Source organism: Oncorhynchus gorbuscha, linkage group LG16 (assembly GCF_021184085.1).
Source record: "Oncorhynchus gorbuscha isolate QuinsamMale2020 ecotype Even-year linkage group LG16, OgorEven_v1.0, whole genome shotgun sequence".
NCBI classification, from domain to species: Eukaryota; Metazoa; Chordata; class Actinopteri; order Salmoniformes; family Salmonidae; genus Oncorhynchus; species Oncorhynchus gorbuscha.
In genome coordinates this window covers 83,969,562-83,993,682 of record NC_060188.1, presented here as the reverse complement: position 1 = coordinate 83,993,682, position 24,121 = coordinate 83,969,562, and the positions used below count along the sequence as shown (strand labels likewise).

Genomic DNA, 24,121 nt, shown 5'->3' with positions numbered 1-24,121 from the left:
AAATGTTTTATTTGGACCTGAGAATAAACCACAATAGATTCGTTGTTTCCGGGTACTGTGCGTCCTTCTTTCGTGGCTGCAGGAAACGGTGTTGAGCCCTAAATCTGGTCTCAGACCAGTTTTCTCAACCTTCCCCAGACAACAAGCTGATGCGTAAAACGGTGCCATAAAACCACACACTGATCCGCAGTCAGTACCTTTAGCACCATCTCTAATCTTCCATCGCTGGAGTGCGCTGTCCTCTGTACAGAGTGAATCGAGAGGACGTGTTGATGACGTTTGCAATATCCATTTTGTACATTATTCGCATTTGTTGTCGATTCGGTCGGACTACTGGGTTATAAACACGTATTTTTTTTTTACAGTTAGCCTTCCAAGGCTAAATAAGAAGGCATCCTGGAAGAAGCGGGTGAACCGAAGATCTCTACGCAGCATGGATTCTATGTAACTCCGGCAAAATGTAATGAGGAGATGACTCCGGGAGAGAAAGATCAACAGGGTACCAACCGTATAGTGTTGGTCAAGAAAATGATCATGAAAGATGGGCCCACGGTATGTGAACCGGGAATCTAGCCTATAGTATTTGTGTAATGTAACAATGTAACCGATTTCACATAAACTGCCAACGGTGGAGTATCAGCTGTGAGTGCGCCTGCGGTAGCAGCAGGCAATGACATAAGCGGACATTGTGTACTCGAGATACCTTGTGAAAATGAAACGGCTCTGTCAGCCCAAAGTGCGACACATTCTTGCGCTAAACCTATTACTAATCCGTTTTGAATTGTGGATCAATGTGTTATTAGATGATCAATAATGATAGATGGTTACGTGGCCGGTAATATCTCGGGGTAGCGCCTTAAGGCCTATAGCTGCGGAGGAGCTTATTGAAGCCTGTATACTATTGATATGCCGCTGACATTACATAACATCCTCCGACTTCCCCCCAACGCAAGCTGTTTGCATGATAATTCCATAACCATATATTCATAGACAGAATGCATTACCATGATAATGTATTGTTTTCAAATTAATATTTGGATAATAGTTGTTGTTGATGATGCTGGCTGTACTCTAGCCAAAAGCCAGTTGTCAGGACCATGGAAGGTGTTACCATGGTGTTACCTTGGAAAGGAAGGATGACCTGGACCAAAAACACAATCACAGATGGCATAAACATGTTTTTAAAAAAGGAAAACATTACATGTTGTACTATCCAGATGTAGGATCTTAATTTAATAACTATTTTTGGGGAGAATTACCTTACAAAGCAGGCAATGCAAAAGTGTAGTGTATTCAAGGTTTAACAAGGCTTCTGTTATTAGTCTGAGCTATGCATCAAAGTGGATTGAGACATTAATTTTATATTAGGGGTTTTATTTGTAATTAACACAACTAAATGCTTAGGCCTGACTCTATTTTTCACAACATTGAAAAGCCAGCAGTGATTGAATCGCCATAAAGCCTGGCTACTGTATGTCTAATTCCACAGATTAGGCTTGGTGATCATGACGTGATTTCCACCTTGCATGACAGCGAGGTGAGATGACATCACACTCTCCCCCAGTTCTCACTCATGCATACATATCACATATACACAGACAAACTCAGTGCACTCACTGTCATCAACACGAGGGATAGTAATAGAAGGCCCACATTCAATCTCTACTGTCATTAAACGGCCATGTCCCAATCTTCCCAAGACTGAAGGCTGCATCACTGTGCTGTGAAGTAGCTAGGGGCCTGTGCTCCCCTATCTCTGCCTTCCTCAAAGACCACTGATGGACTCCTTCAGAGGTCCCCACGTGGATGGATGTCTTCAAATTTAGATGTAGACTGATTTAATCTAGATAATCCCATTCAGACAGCATCATTAGACAATAGACTCAGTAAATGGTAGCCTTTTTGAAATGCTGTTGAAAAAATGATCACACTGTGAGAGCTGTTCATTTGGTGGATGTTTTAAAATTGGATCGAACACTGTCTAAAATGGCCACCTTTCTTTCCTGTGTGTTGCAGCCGGGCCATGGCATTGGCAGACCCAGTGTCTCCCATGCTGTTGTGGTCATCTTCCTGGAGTTCTTTGCCTGGGGTCTCCTCACCACTCCCATGCTGACAGTGAGTTCCATCTCCAGCTGGCCTGTCTGTTTTCAGATGTAGGATCTTAATTTGATCACCCTGAAGCAGGACAATTAAACATGTTTAGTGTATTTGAGATTTAAATTGCTTCTGAAGTTTGTAAATTCCATTTAGAAATTAGACTTGACTTTCTCTTTATGAAAAATGTATCAACCTCTATAAAATGACCATTCATTATAATTCACATAATTCAAATGTCCTGTTGCTGCAGGATTATCTATCTTATCCATTTTATTGTATCTATCTATTTTATCTATCTATGCAACATGTAAAGTGTTGGTCCCAAGTGTCATGAGCTGAAATAAAAGATCCCAGAAATGTTCCATATGCACAAACAGGTTTTTTATCTCAAATGTTGTGCACAAATTTGTTTACAACCCTGTTAGTGAGCATTTCTCCTTTGCCAAGATAATCCATCCACCTGACAGGTGTGGCATATCAAGAAATTGTTTAAACAGCATGATCATTACATATGTGAACCTTTTGCTGGGGACAATAAAAGGACACTCTAAAATGTGCAGTTTTGTCACACAACACCACCGATGACTCAAGTTGAGGGAGTGTGCAATTGGCATGCTGACTGCAGGAATGTTCAACAGAGCAGTTGCCAGATCATTTTAATGTTAATTTCTTTACCATAAGCCGGCTCTGTTATTGTAGAGAATTTGGCAGTACGTCCAACCGGCCTCACAACGGCAGACCGGCTCATACGGCTTCTTCACCAGTGGGATCGTCTGAGGGGGGTGCTGAGGAATATTTCCGTCTGTAATAAAGCCCTTTTGTTGGGAAAAACGAATTATTTTTGGCTGGGTCTGGCTCCCTAGAGAGTGGAACTATGCCCTCCAAAGCCTACCCATGGCTGTGCCCCTGCCCAGTCATGTGAAATCCATAGATTAGTGCCAAATGCATTTATTTCAATTGACTGATTTCCTTATATGGACTGTACCTCAGTAACATCTTTGAAATTGTTGCGTTTTATATTTTTGTTCAGTATATCTGTAGCACAGCCATCAACTCTCTCTTGCTCTCTTTCTCACTCTCACTGCCAGTCTGTCTCTTATTTTCATCCCCATCTGTCTCTTCTAGTCTTCTCTCTGTAGGGTAGGTTTCTTGGCTTGTAAAACCGCTTGTTAAGCACACAGCTGTCTGTGTGTGTGACTATGGTTTCTTGGCAGTTGGCACCCTATCTGTGCAAGAGACCCTTTTTAAAGATCTTTGTGGTTTCTCTGTGGTTTATTTTTGCAGGTTTTACATGAAACATTTCCACAGCACACATTTCTGATGAATGGCCTTATTCAAGGTGTGAAGGTAAGATATCAGGCATAGAAGTAATTTAAAAACAAAAATGTTGTTTGGCAGACTACGAACAGTATATCTCCAAAATAATTAATCAATTACGTAATTTATTGATCACTGCTTTGAGGATCCCCGTAGAGTTGCATCCCTGAGCGATTGAACAAAAGCAGCATTCTGGTACTCGGTATTTTAAAAAAAATCGAGTATCTTATTATTTCATAACTAGTGATGTATAAGTTTAATTATAAGTTTATCATATGTCATTTCAGGAGAGCAAAGGGCAGCCATTTTCTTGCTGCTACTTGATTATAATTCAGCTCACTCTCATTTACACTAAAGATCAATGAGGCTTCTCATTACGGGTTCCCGGTAACATGATGTTCTTAACAGAGGCTCCTCCCCCTCTTCACCCTCCTCCGCCACAGGGCCTCCTGTCCTTCATGAGCGCCCCTCTGATTGGTGCCCTGTCAGATGTGTGGGGCAGGCGGTCCTTCCTATTGGTCACTGTGTTCTTCACCTGTGCCCCCATCCCGCTCATGAGACTCAGTCCCTGGTAAGTCCTGCACCTCTCTTCTGACCAAGAAAAAAACACTGCTGTGATTTGGTTCAGTATTCATTGTGTCTTTTGATTTGAATTAAACAATAAGTACATGTAAACAGGGAATCTTGTGTAGTGCTGTTGTAACAGTGCTAGTTTAGATGAAAATACCATATTATCCCACCTATGCACACACTACCATATAGCTGTCTGTTTTAACCATTTCAGTCAGCCTTTCAAATTGGTAAACATTTTGATGCCTGTCAGTAGATCTTTAGCTTTAGAGTCTGTGGGAGTGTTTGTTGATCTTATTTGTCAAATATGTGGTGTGGAATGCACTGCCTTGGATGTGACTGACATAATGTTTTCTCCCTCAGGTGGTACTTTGCAGCGATTTCCATGTCAGGGGCTTTCTCTGTCACCTTCTCTGTCATCTTTGCTTATGTCTCTGATGTCACTGAGGAGCATGAAAGAAGCACAGCATACGGACTGGTAAAGAGCTAGTTCAATTTGTATTATGACTTCAGCAGGGATGGGTAACTGATGGGAGTGGGGGCCACAAAACATCTGGCTCATCATGAGGGGCTGTAGTGGTTCTTTCTCCTGCGTACCCACATCCATACCTACATATGCAGTCAGAGCGGGCCCTAGCCTTAAGCAAAGTTATTTTTTTTTGTGGGCCCCCACCTTGCGAGCAAAAATATTTGACCTGCTCCTCCTCTTGAAAGTGGGGCGTAGAGAAAATGTTAGTTTTGAAACAAGTTTGCTGCAATTTGCTATGGGGAGGAGAGGAAATTGAGCAATCTTCTAACTAATTTCATTCAAGTCTACACATTTTGCTATGGGGCGGAGAGGAAATTGAGCAATTTTCTAACTAATTTCATGCAATTCTACACATTTTGCTATGGGGCGGAGAGGAAATTGAGCAATTTTCTAACTAATTTCATGCAATTCTACACATTTTGCTATGGGGCGGAGAGGAAATTGAGCAATTTTCTAACTCATTTCATGCAATTCTACACATTTTGCAATATGGTGGATAGAAATGTTTTCGGTTATGAATGTGATATCTGAGTGTGTGACTAACAAAATCAATGGGGCCCCCCAGGCTGGTAATTCTTAATAACTTACCAATCAACAAAATATTTAGCTGACATGGGCTAATTGAGTGACTGTCAGTGATTGACATAACAAGAGGAAAACTGCTGATGCACAACCACATTTTGAAATGGTACCTGGTGTATCCTACTATTAATATATAATAATAATATATGCCATTTAGCAGACGCTTTTATCCAAAGCGACTTACAGTCATGTGTGCATACATTCTACGTATGGGTGGTCCCGGAGATCGAACCCACTACCCTGGCGTTACAAGCGCCATGCTCTACCAACTGAGCTACAGAAGGACCACATTTTTGTAACTCTCAACAGTAAGTTTGGCTGCCAGTTGCCCATCCCTGATGTACAGTGTTTTCCTCAGTTGATTGGGGTAAAGGGTAGTGGATAATTATGTCTTTCCAATTCTATTTGACAGTTATGTGGGTGAAGATCAAGTTCTGCACTTCTATATGGGTTATGCAATGTGTTCTGTTGTGTTGAATAGATGTTGGTTGTGTCATGTTTTCAATCCTTCACACAGTGATTTCAGATCTCATGCAGTCCCTTGAGGTCACAGCATGCAGTGTGTCGTATGCCATTGAATTCTCTCATCCTTTTCACTTTGTATTTTGCGTCTTGGCGTTGAATGAAGAATAGCATTTATTAACATGAATTAAGTTTCCTTTGTATAGCTTAACCACGTGTTAAATGTGAAAAATATCTGCATACATTGGGTCATTGACAGCTATTGGCTTCAATACAATTAAAAAATAATAAATGCACTACAGGACTTCATGGAAAACTGTGACAATTGTTGCTGAGTGGACTATCGTGATTAAATATAAATAGACCTAAAAAAAGGCTAGTTTAAAACACACCTTGTCCTCTGTGTTTTCCTCTAGGTGTCGGCTACGTTTGCAGCCAGCCTGGTGACGAGTCCAGCCATCGGGGCGTACCTGTCCGCGTGTTACGGTGACAACCTGGTGGTGTTGGTGGCTACGCTGGTGGCTCTGGCAGACATCTGCTTCATCCTGCTGGCCGTGCCTGAGTCCCTACCGGAGAAGATGAGACTCAACACCTGGGGAGCACCTATCACCTGGGAGCAGGCAGACCCCTTCCAGGTGAGTGCTACAGTATTCTATGCCATGCTATACCATGCTATGAGTCAATGAGATCGGCCTGGGATATACTATACGTACATACACGTTAGTAGGCTACCTAGGTTCATCAGTGTTTGTGGCCATTTTGAAAAGCCTTTGGTGACTCTGTTAGTTTAAAGCCTTTGGTGTCTCTCTCTGTTAGTTTAAAGCCTTTGGTGTCTCTCTTGTTTGCAGTCGATGAGGAAAGTGGGAAAGGATCCCACAGTTCTTCTCATCTGTATAACCGTGTTCCTGTCCTACCTACCTGAGGCTGGTCAATACTCCAGCTTCTTCCTATATCTTAGACAGGTAAATATCCAACTTGTTCCTAGGGTCGGACTGTATCCAGATTTTCAAATCCTCATACCGTTCTTCTCTCACACCAGGATTTACAGTATTACTGGCTTAGTACAAAAGGGGTCTCCAAAAAAACGCAAAAAAAACAATTGGGCTTCTATTACCAGAATGCTAACAAAATTAGCACAAGTAAAAGAGGATTTCCATGGAGGCTGCTAGCTAAATATGTGAACGAGTGCAAATGTAAATAAACGAATTGCAAAACATTAGGAAATCCAGCTCATAAAGTTATACATACAGGTAGGAGCATACATATATATGTAGGAGCATACATATACAGGTAGGAGCATACATATACAGGTAGGAGCATACATATACAGGTAGGAGCATACATATACAGGTAGGAGCATACATATACAGGTAGGAGAATACATATACAGGTAGGAGCATACATATATATGTAGGAGCATACATATACAGGTAGGAGCATACATATACAGGTAGGAGCATACATATACAGGTAGGAGCATACATATACAGGTAGGAGCATACATATACAGGTAGGATCATACATATACAGGTAGGAGAATACATACATATATATGTAGGAGCATACATATACAGGTAGGAGCATACATATACAGGTAGGAGCATACATATACAGGTAGGAGCATACATATACAGGTAGGAGCATACATATACAGGTAGGAGAATACATATACAGGTAGGATCATACATATACAGGTAGGAGCATACATATATATGTAGGAGCATACATATACAGGTATACATATACAGGAGCATACATATACAGGTAGGAGCATACATATACAGGTAGGAGCATACATATACAGGTAGGAGAATACATATACAGGTAGGATCATACATATACAGGTAGGAGCATACATATATATGTAGGAGCATACATATACAGGTAGGAGCATACATATACAGGTAGGAGCATACATATACAGGTAGGAGCATACATATACAGGTAGGAGCATACATATACAGGTAGGAGAATACATATATATGTAGGAGCATAATATACAGGTAGGAACATACATATATATGTAGGAACATACATATACAGGTAGGAGCATACATATATATGTAGGAACATACATATACAGGTAGGATCATACATATACAGGTAGGAGCATACATATACAGGTAGGATCATAATATATAGGTAGGAGCATAATATATAGGTAGGAGCATACATATATAAGTAGGAGCATAATATACAGGTAGGAGCATACATATATAGGTAGGAGCATACATATACAGGTAGGAGCATACATATACAGGTAGGAGCATACATATACAGGTAGGAGCATACATATATAGGTAGGAGCATACATATATAGGTAGGAGCATACATATATAGGTAGGAGCATACATATACAGGTAGGAGCATACATATACAGGTAGGAGCATACATATATAAGTAGGAGCATACATATACAGGTAGGAGCATACATATACAGGTAGGAGAATACATATATAGGTAGGAGCATACATATATAGGTAGGAGCATACATATATAGGTAGGAGCATACATATACAGGTAGGAGCATACATATACAGGTAGGAGCATACATATACAGGTAGGAGCATACATATACAGGTAGGAGCATACATATATAGGTAGGAGCATACATATATAGGTAGGAGCATACATATACAGGTAGGAGCATACATATACAGGTAGGAGCATACATATATAAGTAGAAGCATACATATATAAGTAGGAGCATAATATACAGGTAGGAGCATACATATACAGGTAGGAGCATACATATACAGGTAGGATCATAATATACAGGTAGGATCATAAGATACAGGTAGGAGCATACATACATATACAGGTAGGAGCATACATATACAGGTAGGATCATAATATACAGGTAGGAGCATACATACATATACAGGTAGGATCATAATATATAGGTAGGAGCATTGCACTTCTGTTGTCATCTGATGACAAAGTTATTTCTGTACAGGGTGTCGTTTACCACAGGTTCAGTTCCTTATAGCTGGGTGACTGTAATCATAGAGATTTCGTTCTTTCGCCGTTCCTTTCTCTTCTACTTGAACAGCTCACTCTCCGTTGAGCACAGTCAAGTGCTTGTCATTAATTGGCTTTAGAGTAAAGAGGGAGACTAATGCCATTTTATGGCTTTCTCCCTCTGTCTATGGCTGTCTCTCGTTCTGTCTTTCTCTCTCTGTCTCGCTCTCCATTTATTTTTATTTCTCAATCTCTCTATCTCAGGTCATTAACTTTTCATCTGCAACAATCGCAGTGTTCATCGGGGTGGTTGGAATCCTCTCCATCATAGCCCAGGTATGTATCTGACTCAATACTCCTCCATTTAACTGTCTGTGGGAGACTGCAATGTGTTACTGAACAATCCATTCTAATCAAGTCTTCGGTTAACAACATGTGTCAGTTCAAATTAGTTATTGTCCTTTGGAATTGAATCAAGTTCCACGTTTAGATCTAAAGAATTCTGACAATTTTTATTTTCATTAGTTAACTAGGCAAGTCAGTTAAGAACATATTCTTATTTTCAATGACAGCTTAGGAACAGTGGGTTAACTGCCTTGTTCAGGGGCAGAACGACGTATTTTTACTTTGTCAGCTCGGGGATTCGATCTTGTGGCCTTTCGGTTATTAGTCCGACGCATGCCCGCTCTAAAAAGGCCATATAATGTAATGTAGCAAATTGTGTAATTCCTATGAATCCAATATTTATGTGTGCCTACAATAAATAAGAAATAAATGAGCACTTTGTAAAGCACTTTGTGATGACTTCTGATTGGGCATTATAAAAACATTTGATACATTTTTTTAATGATCGTTTTAAAAAATGTATTAATTGTTTGCTTCTTGTTGCAGACACTTATTCTCACAGTCTTGATGAGAACTATTGGAAACAAGAACACGGTCCTTCTGGGCCTGGGCTTCCAGATTCTACAGCTGGCCTGGTACGGCTTCGGGTCAGAACCATGGTGGGTCACCTTCAACTCTGTCTGTTGTACTGTGGCTACCTGAGTAGTATCAACAGGGCTGGCCTGTACTGTGGTTACCTGAGTAGTATCAACAGGGCTGGCCTGTACTGTGGCTACCTGAGTATTATCAACAGGGCTGGCCTGTACTGTGGCTACCTGAGTAGTATCAACAGGGCTGGCCTGTACTGTGGCTACCTGAGTAGTATCAACAGGGCTGGCCTGTACTGTGGCTTCCTGAGTATTATCAACAGGGCTGGCCTGTGGCTACCTGAGTATTATTAACAGGGCTGGCCTGTACTGTGGCTACCTGAGTATTATCAACAGGGCTGGCCTGTACTGTGGCTACCTGTGTAGTATCAACAGGGCTGGCCTGTACTATGGCTACCTGACTAGTATCAACAGGGCTGGCCTGTACTGTGGCTACCTGAGTAGTATCAACAGGGTCAACAGGGCTGGCCTGTACTGTGGTTACCTGAGTAGTATCAACAGGGCTGGCCTGTACTGTGGCTACCTGACTAGTATCAACAGGGCTGGCCTGTACTGTGGCTACCTGAGTATTATCAACAGGGCTGGCCTGTACTGTGGCTACCTGAGTAGTATCAACAGGGCTGGCCTGTACTGTGGCTACCTGAGTAGTATCAACAGGGCTGGCCTGTGGCTACCTGAGTATTATTAACAGGGCTGGCCTGTACTGTGGCTACCTGACTAGTATCAACAGGGCTGGCCTGTACTGTGGCTCCCTGAGTAGTATCAACAGGGCTGGCCTGTACTGTAGCTACCTGAGTAGTATCAACAGGGCTGGCCTGTACTGTGGCTACCTGAGTATTATCAAAAGGGCTGGCCTGTGGCTACCTGAGTATTATTAACAGGGCTGGCCTGTACTGTGGCTACCTGACTAGTATCAACAGGGCTGGCCTGTACTGTGGCTACCTGAGTAGTATCAACAGGGCTGGCCTGTACTGTGGCTACCTGAGTAGTATCAACAGGGCTGGCCTGTACTGTGGCTACCTGAGTATTATCAACAGGGCTGGCCTGTACTGTGGCTACCTGACTAGTATCAACAGGGCTGGCCTGTACTGTGGCTACCTGAGTAGTATCAACAGGGCTGGCCTGTACTGTGGCTACCTGAGTAGTATCAACAGGGCCGGCCTGTACTGTGGCTACCTGAGTAGTATCAACAGGGCCGGCCTGTACTGTGGCTACCTGACTAGTATCAACAGGGCTGGCCTGTACTGTGGCTACCTGACTAGTATCAACAGAGCTGGCCTGTACTGTGGCTACCTGAGTAGTATGTATCAACAGGGTCAACAGGGCTGGCCTGTACTGTGGTTACCTGAGTAGTATCAACAGGGCTGGCCTGTACAATGGCTACCTGAGTAGTATCAACAAGGCTGGCCTGTACTGTGGCTACCTGAGTAGTATCAACAGGGCTGGCCTGTACTGTGGCTACCTGAGTAGTATCAACAGGGCTGGCCTGTACTGTGGCTACCTGAGTAGTATCAACAGGGCTGGCCTGTACTGTGGCTACCTGAGTAGTACCAACAGGGCTGGCCTGTACTGTGGCTACCTGACTAGTATCAACAGGGCTGGCCTGTACTGTGGCTACCTGAGTAGTATCAACAGGGCTGGCCTGTACTGTGGCTACCTGAGTAGTATCAACAGGGCCGGCCTGTACTGTGGCTACCTGACTAGTATCAACAGGGCTGGCCTGTACTGTGGCTACCTGAGTAGTATCAACAGGGTCAACAGGGCTGGCCTGTACTGTGGTTACCTGAGTAGTATCAACAGGGCTGGCCTGTACAATGGCTACCTGAGTAGTATCAACAAGGCTGGCCTGTACTGTGGCTACCTGAGTAGTATCAACAGGGCTGGCCTGTACTGTGGCTACCTGAGTAGTATCAACAGGGCCGGCCTGTACTGTGGCTACCTGAGTAGTATCAACAGGGCTGGCCTGTACTGTGGCTACCTGAGTAGTACCAACAGGGCCGGCCTGTACTGTGGCTACCTGACTAGTATCAACAGGGCTGGCCTGTACTGTGGCTACCTGAGTAGTATCAACAGGGCCGGCCTGTACTGTGGCTACCTGACTAGTATCATCAGGGCTGGCCTGTGTTGACAGTTAAGTACAGTTAGACAACAGTTAGAACTCACACTATTTTTTAAATATTTATAAGTACAGAATATTACAAGTCCTTGACTGTCCACTTTATTGTTAAAAAAACCTTAATGCAATTATCTCTCTCTTGTGCAAATGAAAAACGATCTATTTTTTTTTTAAAGGACGCAAAAGGGAAGGGGAATCGTGATCAATTTTGTCAGAGGTCACTGAGCGTGCTCAGAGGGGCTGGTCCTGAGGGTGTGGTTACTACTTCCTATAGCTAAAATGTCTCATACTGTATGTGTCTAGATAACCACTGTCTCCTCTCTGTGTAGGATGATGTGGGCTGCAGGTGCAGTTGCAGCCATGTCTAGTATCACCTTTCCTGCAGTGAGTGCCCTGGTGTCTCGCAGTGCAGACCCAGATAAGCAAGGTAAGACATTCTCTTTATTTCTCTTTTCTATATGTACTTCATCTGTTTGTCCTGCTCTAAGATATTCCCTTCATGTAATCTGTCTGTATGTCCTGCTCTAAGATATTCCCTTCATGTAATCTGTCTGTATGTCCTGCTCTAAGATATTCCCTTCATGTAATCTGTCTGTTTGTCCTGCTCTAAGATATTCCCTTCATGTAATCTGTCTGTTTGTCCTGCTCTAAGATATTCCCTTCATGTAATCTGTCTGTATGTCCTGCTCTAAGATATTCCCTTCATGTAATCTGTCTGTTTGTCCTGCTCTAAAATATTCCCTTCATGTAATCTGTCTGTATGTCCTGCTCTAAGATATTCCCTTCATGTAATCTGTCTGTTTGTCCTGCTCTAAAATATTCCCTTCATGTAATCTGTCTGTATGTCCTGCTCTAAAATATTCCCTTCATGTAATCTGTCTGTTTGTCCTGCTATTCCCTTCATGTAATCTGTCTGTTTGTCCTGCTCTATATTCCCTTCATGTAATCTGTCTGTTTGTCCTGCTCTATTCCCTTCAAGATATTCCTGCTTATTCCCATGTAATCTGTCTGTTTGTCCTGCTCTAAGATATTCCCTTCATGTAATCTGTCTGTTTGTCCTGCTCTAAGATATTCCCTTCATGTAATCTGTCTGTTTGTCCTGCTCTAAGATATTCCCTTCATGTAATCTGTCTGTTTGTCCTGCTCTAAAATATTCCCTTCATGTAATCTGTCTGTTTGTCCTGCTCTAAGATATTCCCTTCATGTAATCTGTCTGTTTGTCCTGCTCTAAGATATTCCCTTCATGTAATCTGTCTGTTTGTCCTGCTCTAAGATATTCCCTTCATGTAATCTGTCTGTTTGTCCTGCTCTAAGATATTCCCTTCATGTAATCTGTCTGTTTGTCCTGCTCTAAGATATTCCCTTCATGTAATATGTCTGTTTGTCCTGCTCTAAGATATTCCCTTCATGTAATCTGTCTGTTTGTCCCATAATAGGACGGTGCACATTTGGCCCATCGTTGTCCGGGTTAGGGGAGGGGTAGGCCGTTATTGTAAAATAAGAATTTGTTCTTAACTGACTTGCCTAGTTAAATAAAAATATCCTATGGTTATCATTTGACTTTGTTCTTAAAACAATGTCTCATGGATGTTTATGTATCTGTATGCTGTATCCTCTGTGATGTCATGCTGTTCTGCCCAGGGACCACAGGTACTCATGGTCCCTGAAAAATAAATCTCTCCTCAGGTCTGGTTCAGGGGATGATCACTGGTATCCGAGGCCTGTGTAACGGTCTGGGCCCGGCGCTGTACGGACTTATCTTCTTCATGTTTAACGTAGAGCTGAACACAATCGATCCCATCCAGGGAGAGTACCCCATCGACCCTTTACCTGTTAACCCCCCGACTGAGGTAAATTAATCACGATCACCAATAACATCTTCATTGTGGATCTAGTATAGGTAGACTTTATATAGCTGTATACATTTCTGTCTCATTTAGGTTTAAAACATGTTTCTTCCTAAGTCTTCCCGTTGCCATATTCCTTTATCGTTCTGTTTCTTTATTCAGAGATGGGTTATATTCTTTGTGTTGTATGAATGTCAAATTAAGTTCCTACAGAAAAATGAAGTTCTGTATCTATAATACCGTGTCTCTCTCCATACAGAAATCCTTGATCCCCGGCCCTCCCTTCCTGCTGGGCTCATGCACGGTGGTGGTGGCCTTCCTGGTAGCCTTGTTTATCCCTGAGAACACCGAACCTCCTGTGGTGACCTGCGCTGACGCCAAGGATACCTCCATGCTAGCCGGCGTCCACATCAACACCCCGTTACCGGGCAGCGACGAGGACACGCCAGCGCCGACCAGCGACGAGGACTTTGAGCCCCTCCTGCAGGACAGTGTTGTGTGACTGAGGGAGGGCAGCAGGCCCCTCCTGTAGGACAGCGTTGTGTGACTGAGGGAGGGCAGCAGGCCCCTCCTGTAGGACAGCGTTGTATGACTGAGGGAGGGCAGCAGGTGGTTCCTGCAGGACAGCGTTGTATGACTGAGGGAGGGCAGCAGGTGGCTCCTGTAGGACAGCGTTGTATGACTGAGGGAGGGCAGCAGGTCCCTCCTGTAGGACAGCGTTGTATGACTGAGGGAGGGCAGCAGGTCCCTCCTGTAGGACAGCGTTGTATGACTGAGGGAGGATGAAGGGCAGCAGGCGGCTTTGGTATTATTACACCCATCTATGGGTACCACGCCCCCCATGTAGCCTACGTATCCTCAACGGAGGAGAGGGAGAGAGGCCTAGCTAACAAACCTCAATATTCTGTGCAACTCTGCACTGCACAACCAACCAGTCCCCGCTCCTGTCCCATAAAAACTAGTATTTATTTTTATTTTTGACCTGGATTGGATTTGCTGTTTATGATGTAGTGATCTTACAGGGGATGCTTTTTTTGGGGGGGGGGGTTCATCTCTAGGACCTCTAAGTTTTAAATCTGAAGGGAGCGACAGCGAAGATGGCGGACCCAGCGGGCAAAAGTGGTTACTGGTTGGTATCTGGTGCCATTTCAACCAGGTTTGCCCACTGGGTAGATTGAGTTGTTCAATAGAGGTAGAAGGGAAAGAGCTTGCTGTGCCCGGCATCTTATTGCTTTAACGCATCTTCAAGCTCAGCATTTACTGTAGCCCACATCTAATGGTACCTCAACACAAGGAGGCTTGAACCGAGTCTGTGAAATGCAAGGAGATATGTGCCAGTAGTCAGTCAACAACACTTAAAATATTTACTTCGAAAGCTTGTTCACTATGAGCAGCCATAAGATTACGACATTATATAATGGATGAGATGTATACTGTAAGTCCGATATTTCATGGGAGCTTCTGTTCAGAAGCCTTACAGCAACTCATATCATTCAGAGAGCAGTTATCATATCATTGTCTTATAACTGGTGGGTAAACATGGGAGATTAGGATGATAGGATATTTGACATAGGAAGATTAGATCTTGGTGTAATTTTTACTCCCAAGATCTCAACTTCTCACTTTATTGTGCAGAGTTTTGGTACTTGAACCACTGGTCCTAGAGTAACTGCTAAACGTGTTTCTGTATAGTGAGAACTATTTAAGATATTCACTGGATATGGCCTCTTGTCAGTAGGAGGCAGTGCTGTGGTGTGGATGATGCCATTAGGTTATGGTTGTCATGGTTTTATGCAGTGCTCTGCAGTTTCTGTTCAGTCTGTGAAATCTTGATTGCTACTGTACTAAAAAGGTTTTTTTTCTTAAAATATGAGGTATTTTATTTATATTATCCATACTGTAAAAATGATATTGCTAACGTTCTGCAACATATTGACAGAAATGTCTAGGCTACTCTGGTAGTAATAATAATGTATTTAACTTAGAGAAACAAGTTTTTACTGGTTTTCTTTTTGTAATTTTTGGGAGAATTTTAAAAATTATTTTAATTTTATTTTAAGTATAACCTTACCCTGAAATATATGATGGGGGTGGATTTTTTTTTCTTGTTTTCTTTTGTGTGTGTGTGTGTGGGGGGGGGCAAAATCATGACTTTTAATCATTGTTTATTTTCTTTCACTAAATATGTCCCAGTGTTGCAAGCTACCTCAGCTTTAAAAATTACTTATTTTAACGCAAAACTATCGTTATCTCAAATAGTTTTCACCTCCCAAGAGTAAAACTTCAATAACCCGGGGATTATAAAATGTAAATTAAGAGAAAGCAATTTGACCTGATCAAATCCATTAGGGGCACATTTTTATTGTACATAATGATTATTTTCTGTGAGGTTGTCACAATGTCTAAATGTTCATATTTTATATGTACATACTGTATTGAATTAAAGGTATTAGCCTGTATACCTACAGGTTAGGCTTTTAAAACTAACATTTACCCCCAATGAACTACAACACCAAGTTGTTTTCCCTAATGTGAATGAGGAAGTAGTTTGTCGAGACCTACCTACAGCTGTATGTAAAGCTACTCCATACCGTGTCAAGTTGAGTATGTACTGAAGGAGATTCCTGTTTGGATGCATAATGCATGAATAGTGACTAGCTGTCCATGGATCTTTTTAAGAGTAGAGTATTAGAAAGCTCACAAAATGTGTTGTATCTGGATGTGAACTTTTAAAAGTATTTATATTCCCCAAAAAGTGGCTATGGGGACAGAAAGACACAGCTACACATGTCTTCCTGTCTGTCTCTGAAATGAAACGATAAACAATATATTAGGTATATAGTTGATTGGTTGTGCTCAGACAGAGATTGTGAGTGCTTCTGCTTTCCCCTGATGGTTTGCCAGTCATTTCCTTGTTCTCTAAGGTACATGTACGCAGGTTCCTATCAGCGAGGGAAATGATTGAAGTGAGCAGGAGAAGGTAAAGCTTCCTATCTGTCACCTCCAACCCCAATCCTGTTGTGAAGTATTTTGACCAAGAATCCATAAATTGATGTCAGAAGGTCAACAGCTACTTTCAGTCAGTGACTGTTGTTGAATTTCCTCCAGTGTTATATTGTACCTGCCTGTAAGAGTAAAAAGGAATTATTAGTATTATGAATTCTATGATGAAGACTATTGTATATGTTATGGAAAAGTATTTCGGAATGGTTACAATTCATATCTCTAGGACTGCTATATTTTGGGAACATGTTTAGAACTTCGTTGCGCTGAAATGCAACTCGTGAAGTATTTTTCTAATTTTGTGTAACATGATGATTTTGTTGTCATAGTTACACATCAACTTCAGAGTTTTGTTTGTATGATGAGGATTTATAACTGAGACAACACATTCCACCATGTGCTCTTTATGTCTGTATCTTCACCCAGCATCTCTGAGAGGATTATTATACAAACGTGCCTAACAAATGAACATGTTCATTTCTGAAGATAAGACAAATGACTATAGCTTTATCTCAAACTGGCACCCTATTCCCTTATTAATGCACTCATTTTGACCAGGATCCATTGACCAGGGCCTGTTGACCAGGGCCCCATCGGGTTTTGGTCAAAACTATTGCACTATATAGAGAATAGGGTGCCATTTGGGTTGCTGACTAACAGTGTCTATGAAGTGGAAGTTATTGCTCATGATAACCCAAACAAATGAAATATACACGGGCTATGTATATATACCTCTTAAGTCTTGTCTTGAAAAAAATAAAAAATAAAGGTTGAATTGTAATAATAAAAAAACATGACCGAAGTCAAGTAATGTAACCTATTTTAATGTTATTCATATTTTGATCACATGGTGGCGGTGTTGTGCTGTGTACTTTCCCAATAGAATTCAAGATGGAAGATTTGAGCTGTGAGTGGGCAGGGCAGGCTGGCGTTTATTTGGATGAGTCCAGGAGGCAGAGCTGAGCAATTTGCAGCTGGCTCAGAGCTGAGCTATTTGCAGCTGGCTCAGAGCTGAGCTATTTGCAGTCAAAATTGTCTATATTGTAAAAATATATGAAAACAAACATTTTGCTTTTGTCTTAAATTAAAATCAAAAAGCTTAAATAAGGTTAGGGTTAGCATTAGGGTGGTGGAAAAAGAACTCAATTGTCATACTAGAGTAAAATTAAAGATACCTTTTAATAGGAAATTACTCAAGTAAAAGTGAAAGTCACCCAGTAAAATACGACTTGAGTAAAAGTCAATTATACTTAAGTATCAAAAGTATAAAACATTTCAAATTCCTTATTTTAAGCAAATCAGACGGCACCATTTTCTTCTTTAAAAAATAAATACAAAAATAAATTGTTACGGCTAGCCAGGGTCACGCTCCAACACTCATAATTTACAAATGAAGCATGTGTTTAGTGAGTCAGGCAGATCAGAGGCAGTAGGGATGACCAGGGATGTTTTCTTGATAAGTGTGTGTGAATTAGACCATTTTCCTGTCCTGCTAAGCATTCAAAATGTAATGAGTACATTTGGGAGTCAGGGAAAATGTATGGACTAATAAGGACATTTCCTTTAGGAATGTAGTGAAGTAAAAGTTTGTCAAATATAAACAAGTAAAGTACAAATAATGAATATAAAATATAAAAATATGTGAATGTACTACTTAAGTAATTTACACCACTGGTGACAGCTTTCTCTCTCTCTCTCTCTCTCTCTCTCTCTCTCTCTCTCTCTCTCTCTCTCTCTTCACGTGTTTCCATGGTGACCACAGGTCATATAAGGCAGCAAAAGACTCTTAGCAGCTGGAAACACCCTACAGACACTTTTTCTGTCATCACTTTTTCTCTTCACAATAAATCTTGAATGTTTTTATCACAATTCTTAATTCATCCTTATAGGATGTAAGAGTTAAATGCAAACACTGTAAATTAAAATGTATTTTCTGAAGGATCTTTTATAGTTAAGCAATTCTGTATTCGACCGGCAGAATAAAAACTGAAGTTTAAGCATAGGGTTTATGGTTAGGTTTAAGAACAAGGGTCAGATTAAGTTTAAAGCAAAGGCATTAAAGTTAACACCTGCCACCATTCATTTCCTGCTGGTTAAATATACAATACCTATAGTTAATACATCCAAACTTAGCATTGATCCACAACTGAATCCCTATAGGTATATGTTATCAACAATCCAGATCAATCTTCAGTGCAATGCTCTTAGAAAAAGGGTTCCATAAAGGTTCCTCGGCTGTCCCCATAGGAGAACCATTTTTGGGTTCCATGTAAACTCAGCAAAAAAAGAAACGCCCTCTCACTGTCAACTGTGTTTATTTTCAGCAAACTTAACGTGTTAATATTTGTATGAACATAAGATTCAACAACTGAGACATAAACTGAACAAGTTCCACAGACGTGACTAACAGAAATGGAATAATGTGTCCCTGAACAAAGGGGGAAGGGGGGGTCCAAATCAAAAGTAGCAGTCAGTATCTGGTGTGGCCACCAGCTGCATGAAGTACTGCAGTGCATCTCCTCATGAACTGCACCAGATTTACCAGTTCTTGCTGTGAGATGTTACCCCACTCTTCCACCAAGGCACCTGCAAGTTCCCTGACATTTCTGGGGGGATTGGCCCTAGCCCTCACCCTCCGATCCAACAGGTCCCAGACGTGCTCAATGGGATTGAGATCCGGGCTCTTCGCTGGCCATGGCAGAACACTGACATTCCTGTCTTGCAGGAAATCACGCACAGAACGAGCAGTATTGCTGGTGGCATTGTCATGCTGGAGGGTCATGTCAGGATGAGCCTGCAGGATGGGTACCACCTGAGGGATGAGGATGTCTTCCCTGTAACGCACAGCGTTGAGATTGCCTGCAATTACAACAAGCTCAATCCGATGATGCTGTGACACACCGCCCCAGACCATGACGGACCCTCCACCTCCAAATCGCTCCAGAGTACAGGCCTTGGTGTAACGCTCATTCCTTCGACGGTAAACTCGAATCCAACCATCACCCCTGGTGAGACAAAACCGGAACTCATCAGTGAAGAGCACTTTTTGCCAGTCCTGTCTGGTCCAGCGACGGTGGGTTTGTGCCCAAAGGCGTCGTTGTTGCCGATGATGTCTGGTGAGGACCTGCCTTACAATAGGCCTACAAGCCCTCAGTCCAGCCTCTCTCAGCCTATTGTGGACAGTCTAGCACTGATGGAGGGATTGTGCATTCCTGGTGTACCTGGGGCAGTTGTTGTTGCTATCCTGTACCTGTCCCGCAGGTGTGATGTTCGGATGTACTGTTCCTGTGCAGGTGTTATTACACTTGGTCTGCTGCTGCGAGGACGATCACTTGTCCGTTCCGTCTCCCTGTGGCGCTGTCTTAGGCGTCTCACAGTACGGACATTGAAATGTATTGCCCTGGCCACATCTGCAGTACTCATGCCTCCTTGCAGCATTCCTTAGGCACATTCACGCAGATGAGCAGGGACCCTGGGCATCTTTCTTTTGGTGTTTTTCAGAGTCAGTAGAAAGGCCTCTTTAGTGTCCTAAGTTTTAATAACTGTGAGCCAGGGTAGTGGGTTCGATCCCCGGGACCACCCATACGTAGAATGTATGCACACATGACTGTAAGTCGCTTTGGATAAAAGCGTCTGCTAAATGGCATATATTATTTTTATTATTAATTGCCTACCGTCTGTAAGCTGTTAGTGTCTTAACGACAGTTCCACAGGTGCATGTTCATGAATTGTTTATGGTTCATTGAACAAGCATGGGAAACAGTGTTTAAACCCTTTACAATGCAGATCTGTGAAGTTATTTGGATTTGTATGATTTATCTTTGAATGACAGGGTTCTAAAAAAGGATGTTTCTTTTTCTGCTGAGTTTAGAACTCTGTGTAAAGGGTTCTACCTGGAACCAAAAGGGGTTCTTCAAAGGGTTCTCCTATAGGGACAGCCAAAGAACCCTTAAGTTGTAGATAGCACCTTTTTTTGTAAGAGTGTACGGATTGAATCGAGCCCAAAGTTCCTATGTTCTTTCCAAGTGGAAGTCTTAAATCCTCAACTGTGTCCCAAATGGCAGCCTATTCCCTATAGGGCTCTGGTTAAAGGTAGTGCAATGTATACTAGGGAATAGGGTGCCATTTGGGACAAAGCTTCAGACTGCATAATCTCCTTATTAATCAGTATCACTAATGGCATTTGTAGTGAAAATCCCCCTTAAACACCATGCCTTTCATAAGTCTTTTATACGTCCCTGGTAGGATGCCCGGAGCCAAGAGTGGAGGCCTGCATCACACCTCTGTAGGAACTGAGGAGCACAGGCAGAGGGTGGTAATACCTCAAAAGAAGTGGAGCTAAGGCGTGCCCCAATCTACTGTACTTGCAACCTCTTACCTCCTCTCCGCTCCCCTTGTTTGGGAAAGGCTTCCTCTGGGAAACGTCATAGATGCGTCACTATAATTGTTTTATTTACCCTTTATTTAAGTAGGCAATTCAGTTAAAGAACAAATTCTTATTTACAACGACGGCCTACACCGGCCAAACCCGGACAATGCTGGGCCAATTGTGCTCGCCCTATGGGACTCCCGATCATGACCGGTTGTGATACAGCCTGGATTCGAACCAAGGTGTCTGTAGTGACGTCTCTAGCACTGAGGACTCACTGGAGGACTCACTCCAAGTGAAGGGAAAAGTGAAGGTGCTCATTTAAATTGGAATGCAGATCTACAGGGAGAGGAGACAAGGGTAGTGGGAGTGGCTGTTGTCTGCCTGCGAAAGGAGTAAACGTTGCATTGCCACATCTCTGATTCACTCACTAATTGGCTAGTCTCGAAAACCCGACCCTAGGGAACAGTTGCACTGCACTCTGCCCTCATCCACTTGGACAAAAAAATGTGTACAGGATGTGAGGATGCTGTTCGACTACAGCTCGGCCTTCAATACCATAGCGCCCCCTAAACTCATCACAAAGCTCACGACCCTGGGACTAAACTCCTCCCTATGCAACTGGGTCCTGGACTTCCTGACTGGACGCCTCCAGGTGGTGAAGGTAGGCAACATTCCCTCCTCCACACTGATCCTCAACACGAGGGTCCCACAAAGGTGCGTCCTCAGTCCCCTCCTGTACTCCCTGTATATCTACGACTAGACAGCTAGCTACCTGTTCTCCTGTTCCCCGTCTGCCCCCCGGACTATCTACCCCCACAACGGACACTTACCCTGCCCCCACCCCTCAATGAATATTTATCATTGCTACAGTTGTAAATGTGTATATTATTATTATTATTATGAATGTCTCATTCACTTTTCTTTTTTTGACCAGCACTGTTGGAGCTCGGAGCATTAGAATTTCAGTGTACCCTGCGATTACATCTGCGACCCTGTGCATGTGACTAATAAACTCCTATAATCTCAAATCAAACCAAATTGTGCTTGTCACATGCACCGAAAACAACAGGTGTAGGTAGACCTTACAGTGAAATGCTTACTTACAAGTCCTTAACCAACAATGCAGTTTTAAGAAAATACCTAAAAAAAAAGTAAGAGGTAAGAATAACAAATAATTAAAGAGCAGCAGTAAATAACAATAGCAGGGCTATATACGTGTGGTACCGGTGTCGAGGTAATTGAGGTAATATGTACATGTAGGTGGAGTTATTAAAGTGGCTATGCATGGACAATAACAGAGAGTAGCAGCAGCTTAGAAGAGGAAGGGGGGATGCAAATAGTCTGGGTAACCATTTGATTAGCTGTTCAGGAGTCTTATGGCTTGGGGGTAGAAGCTGTTTAGAAGCCTCTTGGACCTAGACTTGGCGCTCCGGTACCGCTTGCCGTGCGGTAGCAGAGAGAACAGTCTATGACTGGGGTGGCTGGAGTCTTTCACAATTTTTAGGGGTAACCTAATGTTACAATGACGGACTCTTTAAGCATAGAGGAACTATGTCACTACCTACGCTACCGTTCAAAGCTTTGGGGTCACTTAGAAATGTTCTTGTTTTTGAAAGAAAAGCAAATTTCTTGTCCATTAAAATAACATCAAATTGATCAGAAATACAGTGTAGACATTGTTAATGTTGTAAATGACTATTGTAGCTGTAAACGGCAGATGTTTTAATGGAATATCTACATAGGCGTACAGAGGCCCATTATCAGCAACCATCACTCCTGTGTTCCAATGGCCCGTTGTGTCAGCTAATCCAAGTTTATCATTTTAAAAAGCTAATTGATTAGATTAATTAGAAAACCCTTTTGCAATTATGTTAGCACAGCTGAAAACTGTAGTTCTGATTAAATAAGAAATAAAACTGGCCTTCTTTAGAGTAGATGAGTATCTGGAACATCAGCATTTGTGGGTTTGATTACAGGCTCAAAATGGCCAACAGCTAAATTCTTTCTTCTGAAACTCGTCAGTCTATTGTTGTTCTGAGAAATGAAGGCTATTCCATGCGAGAATTTGCCAAGAAACTGAAGATCTCGTACAACGCCTCTGTACTACTCCCGTCACAGAACAGTGCACACTGGCCCTAACCAGAATAGAAAGAGGAGTGGGAGGCCCCGGTGCACAACTGAGCAAGAGGACAAGCACATTAAAGTGTCTAGTTTGAGAAACAGACTCCTCACAAGTCCTCAACTGGCAGCTTCATTAAATAGTAACGGCAAAACACTAGTCTCAACGTCAACAGTGAAGAGGTGACTCCGGGATGCTGGCCTTCTAGGCAGAGTTGCAAAGAAAAAGCAATTTCTCAGACTGGCCAATTAAAACAAAAGATTAAGCTGGGCAAAATAACACAGACACTGGACAGAGGAACTCTGCCTAGAAGGCCATCATCCCGGAGATGCCTCTTCACTGTTGATCTTGGATTAGCTAACACAACGTGCCATTGGAACACTGATAATGGGCCTCTGTACGCCTATGTAGATATTCCATTAAAACTCATCCGTTTCCAGCTATAATAGTAATTTAGAATGTTAAAAATGTCTACACTGTATTTCTGATCAATTTTATGTTATTTTAATGTACAGAAAATGTGCTTTTCTTTCAAAAACAAGGACATTTCTAAGTGACCCCAAACTTTTGAACGGTAGTGTATGTAACTACCTTATCTGCTTAAATAAAATACAAAATAGTAGCTAGCAAGAAGGAGATCACAGAGGTTATTTTTAATGAGTACATTACATAAGTGACTAGTTTGCATCAACTACCTCAACTAAAACTCCAGCAAAAGTTTTTGTCAGAAAATGTTGGTTTCGAATTACGACTTTCTGGCATGTTTGCCTCGTGATTTGTTTGGAAAGTTGCCCAAGCCAAACATTTTTTTTCCTTCATCAAAGTTGCCAAAAGAGTCATTGAAAGTAGACCCTAGTCACTGTTGCCTAGGGTCTACTAAGGTTTTGAGATGGTTTTGAGACTACTAAGTCTGGGATAATTACACAGCCAAAGACTTCAGCTGGAAACCCCAACCTGGCTCTGTGTTGTAGTAATAACCATAGGGCAGAGGGAGAGCGAGAGGGAGTCAACAAGAGAAAGAGAGTTTCTCAGCCTAGCCACTCTATCTCTCTCGCTCTCTTTTTGACTTTCTCCCTTTCTTTCTTTCTTTCTTTCTTTCTCTCTCTCTCTCTCTCTCTCTCTCTCTCTCTCTCTCTCTCTCTCTCTCTCTCTGT

The 24,121-nt window shown here is 42.2% G+C and overlaps 1 protein-coding gene across 2 annotated transcripts; it reads left to right on the top strand.

Moving 5' to 3' along the window:
- Positions 1–221: 221 nt before the first annotated feature.
- LOC123999728 (hippocampus abundant transcript 1 protein-like) lies at positions 222–17,260 on the top strand. Of its 2 annotated transcripts, XM_046305753.1 has the most exons (13): positions 222–552; positions 1,490–1,537; positions 2,017–2,115; positions 3,382–3,444; positions 3,858–3,985; positions 4,348–4,462; positions 5,974–6,192; positions 6,406–6,519; positions 8,783–8,854; positions 9,410–9,522; positions 11,956–12,053; positions 13,313–13,476; positions 13,733–17,260. In XM_046305753.1, the coding sequence occupies exons 1-13, from the start codon at positions 472–474 to the stop codon at positions 13,973–13,975; spliced, it is 1,557 nt and encodes a 518-aa protein (XP_046161709.1). In that variant the 5' UTR covers positions 222–471; the 3' UTR covers positions 13,976–17,260. The 2 variants fall into 2 exon arrangements, with proteins under 2 accessions (XP_046161709.1, XP_046161710.1); XM_046305754.1 differs by lacking the exon at positions 1,490–1,537 and having other exon boundaries at positions 223–552.
- The last annotated feature ends 6,861 nt before the right edge of the window (positions 17,261–24,121 follow it).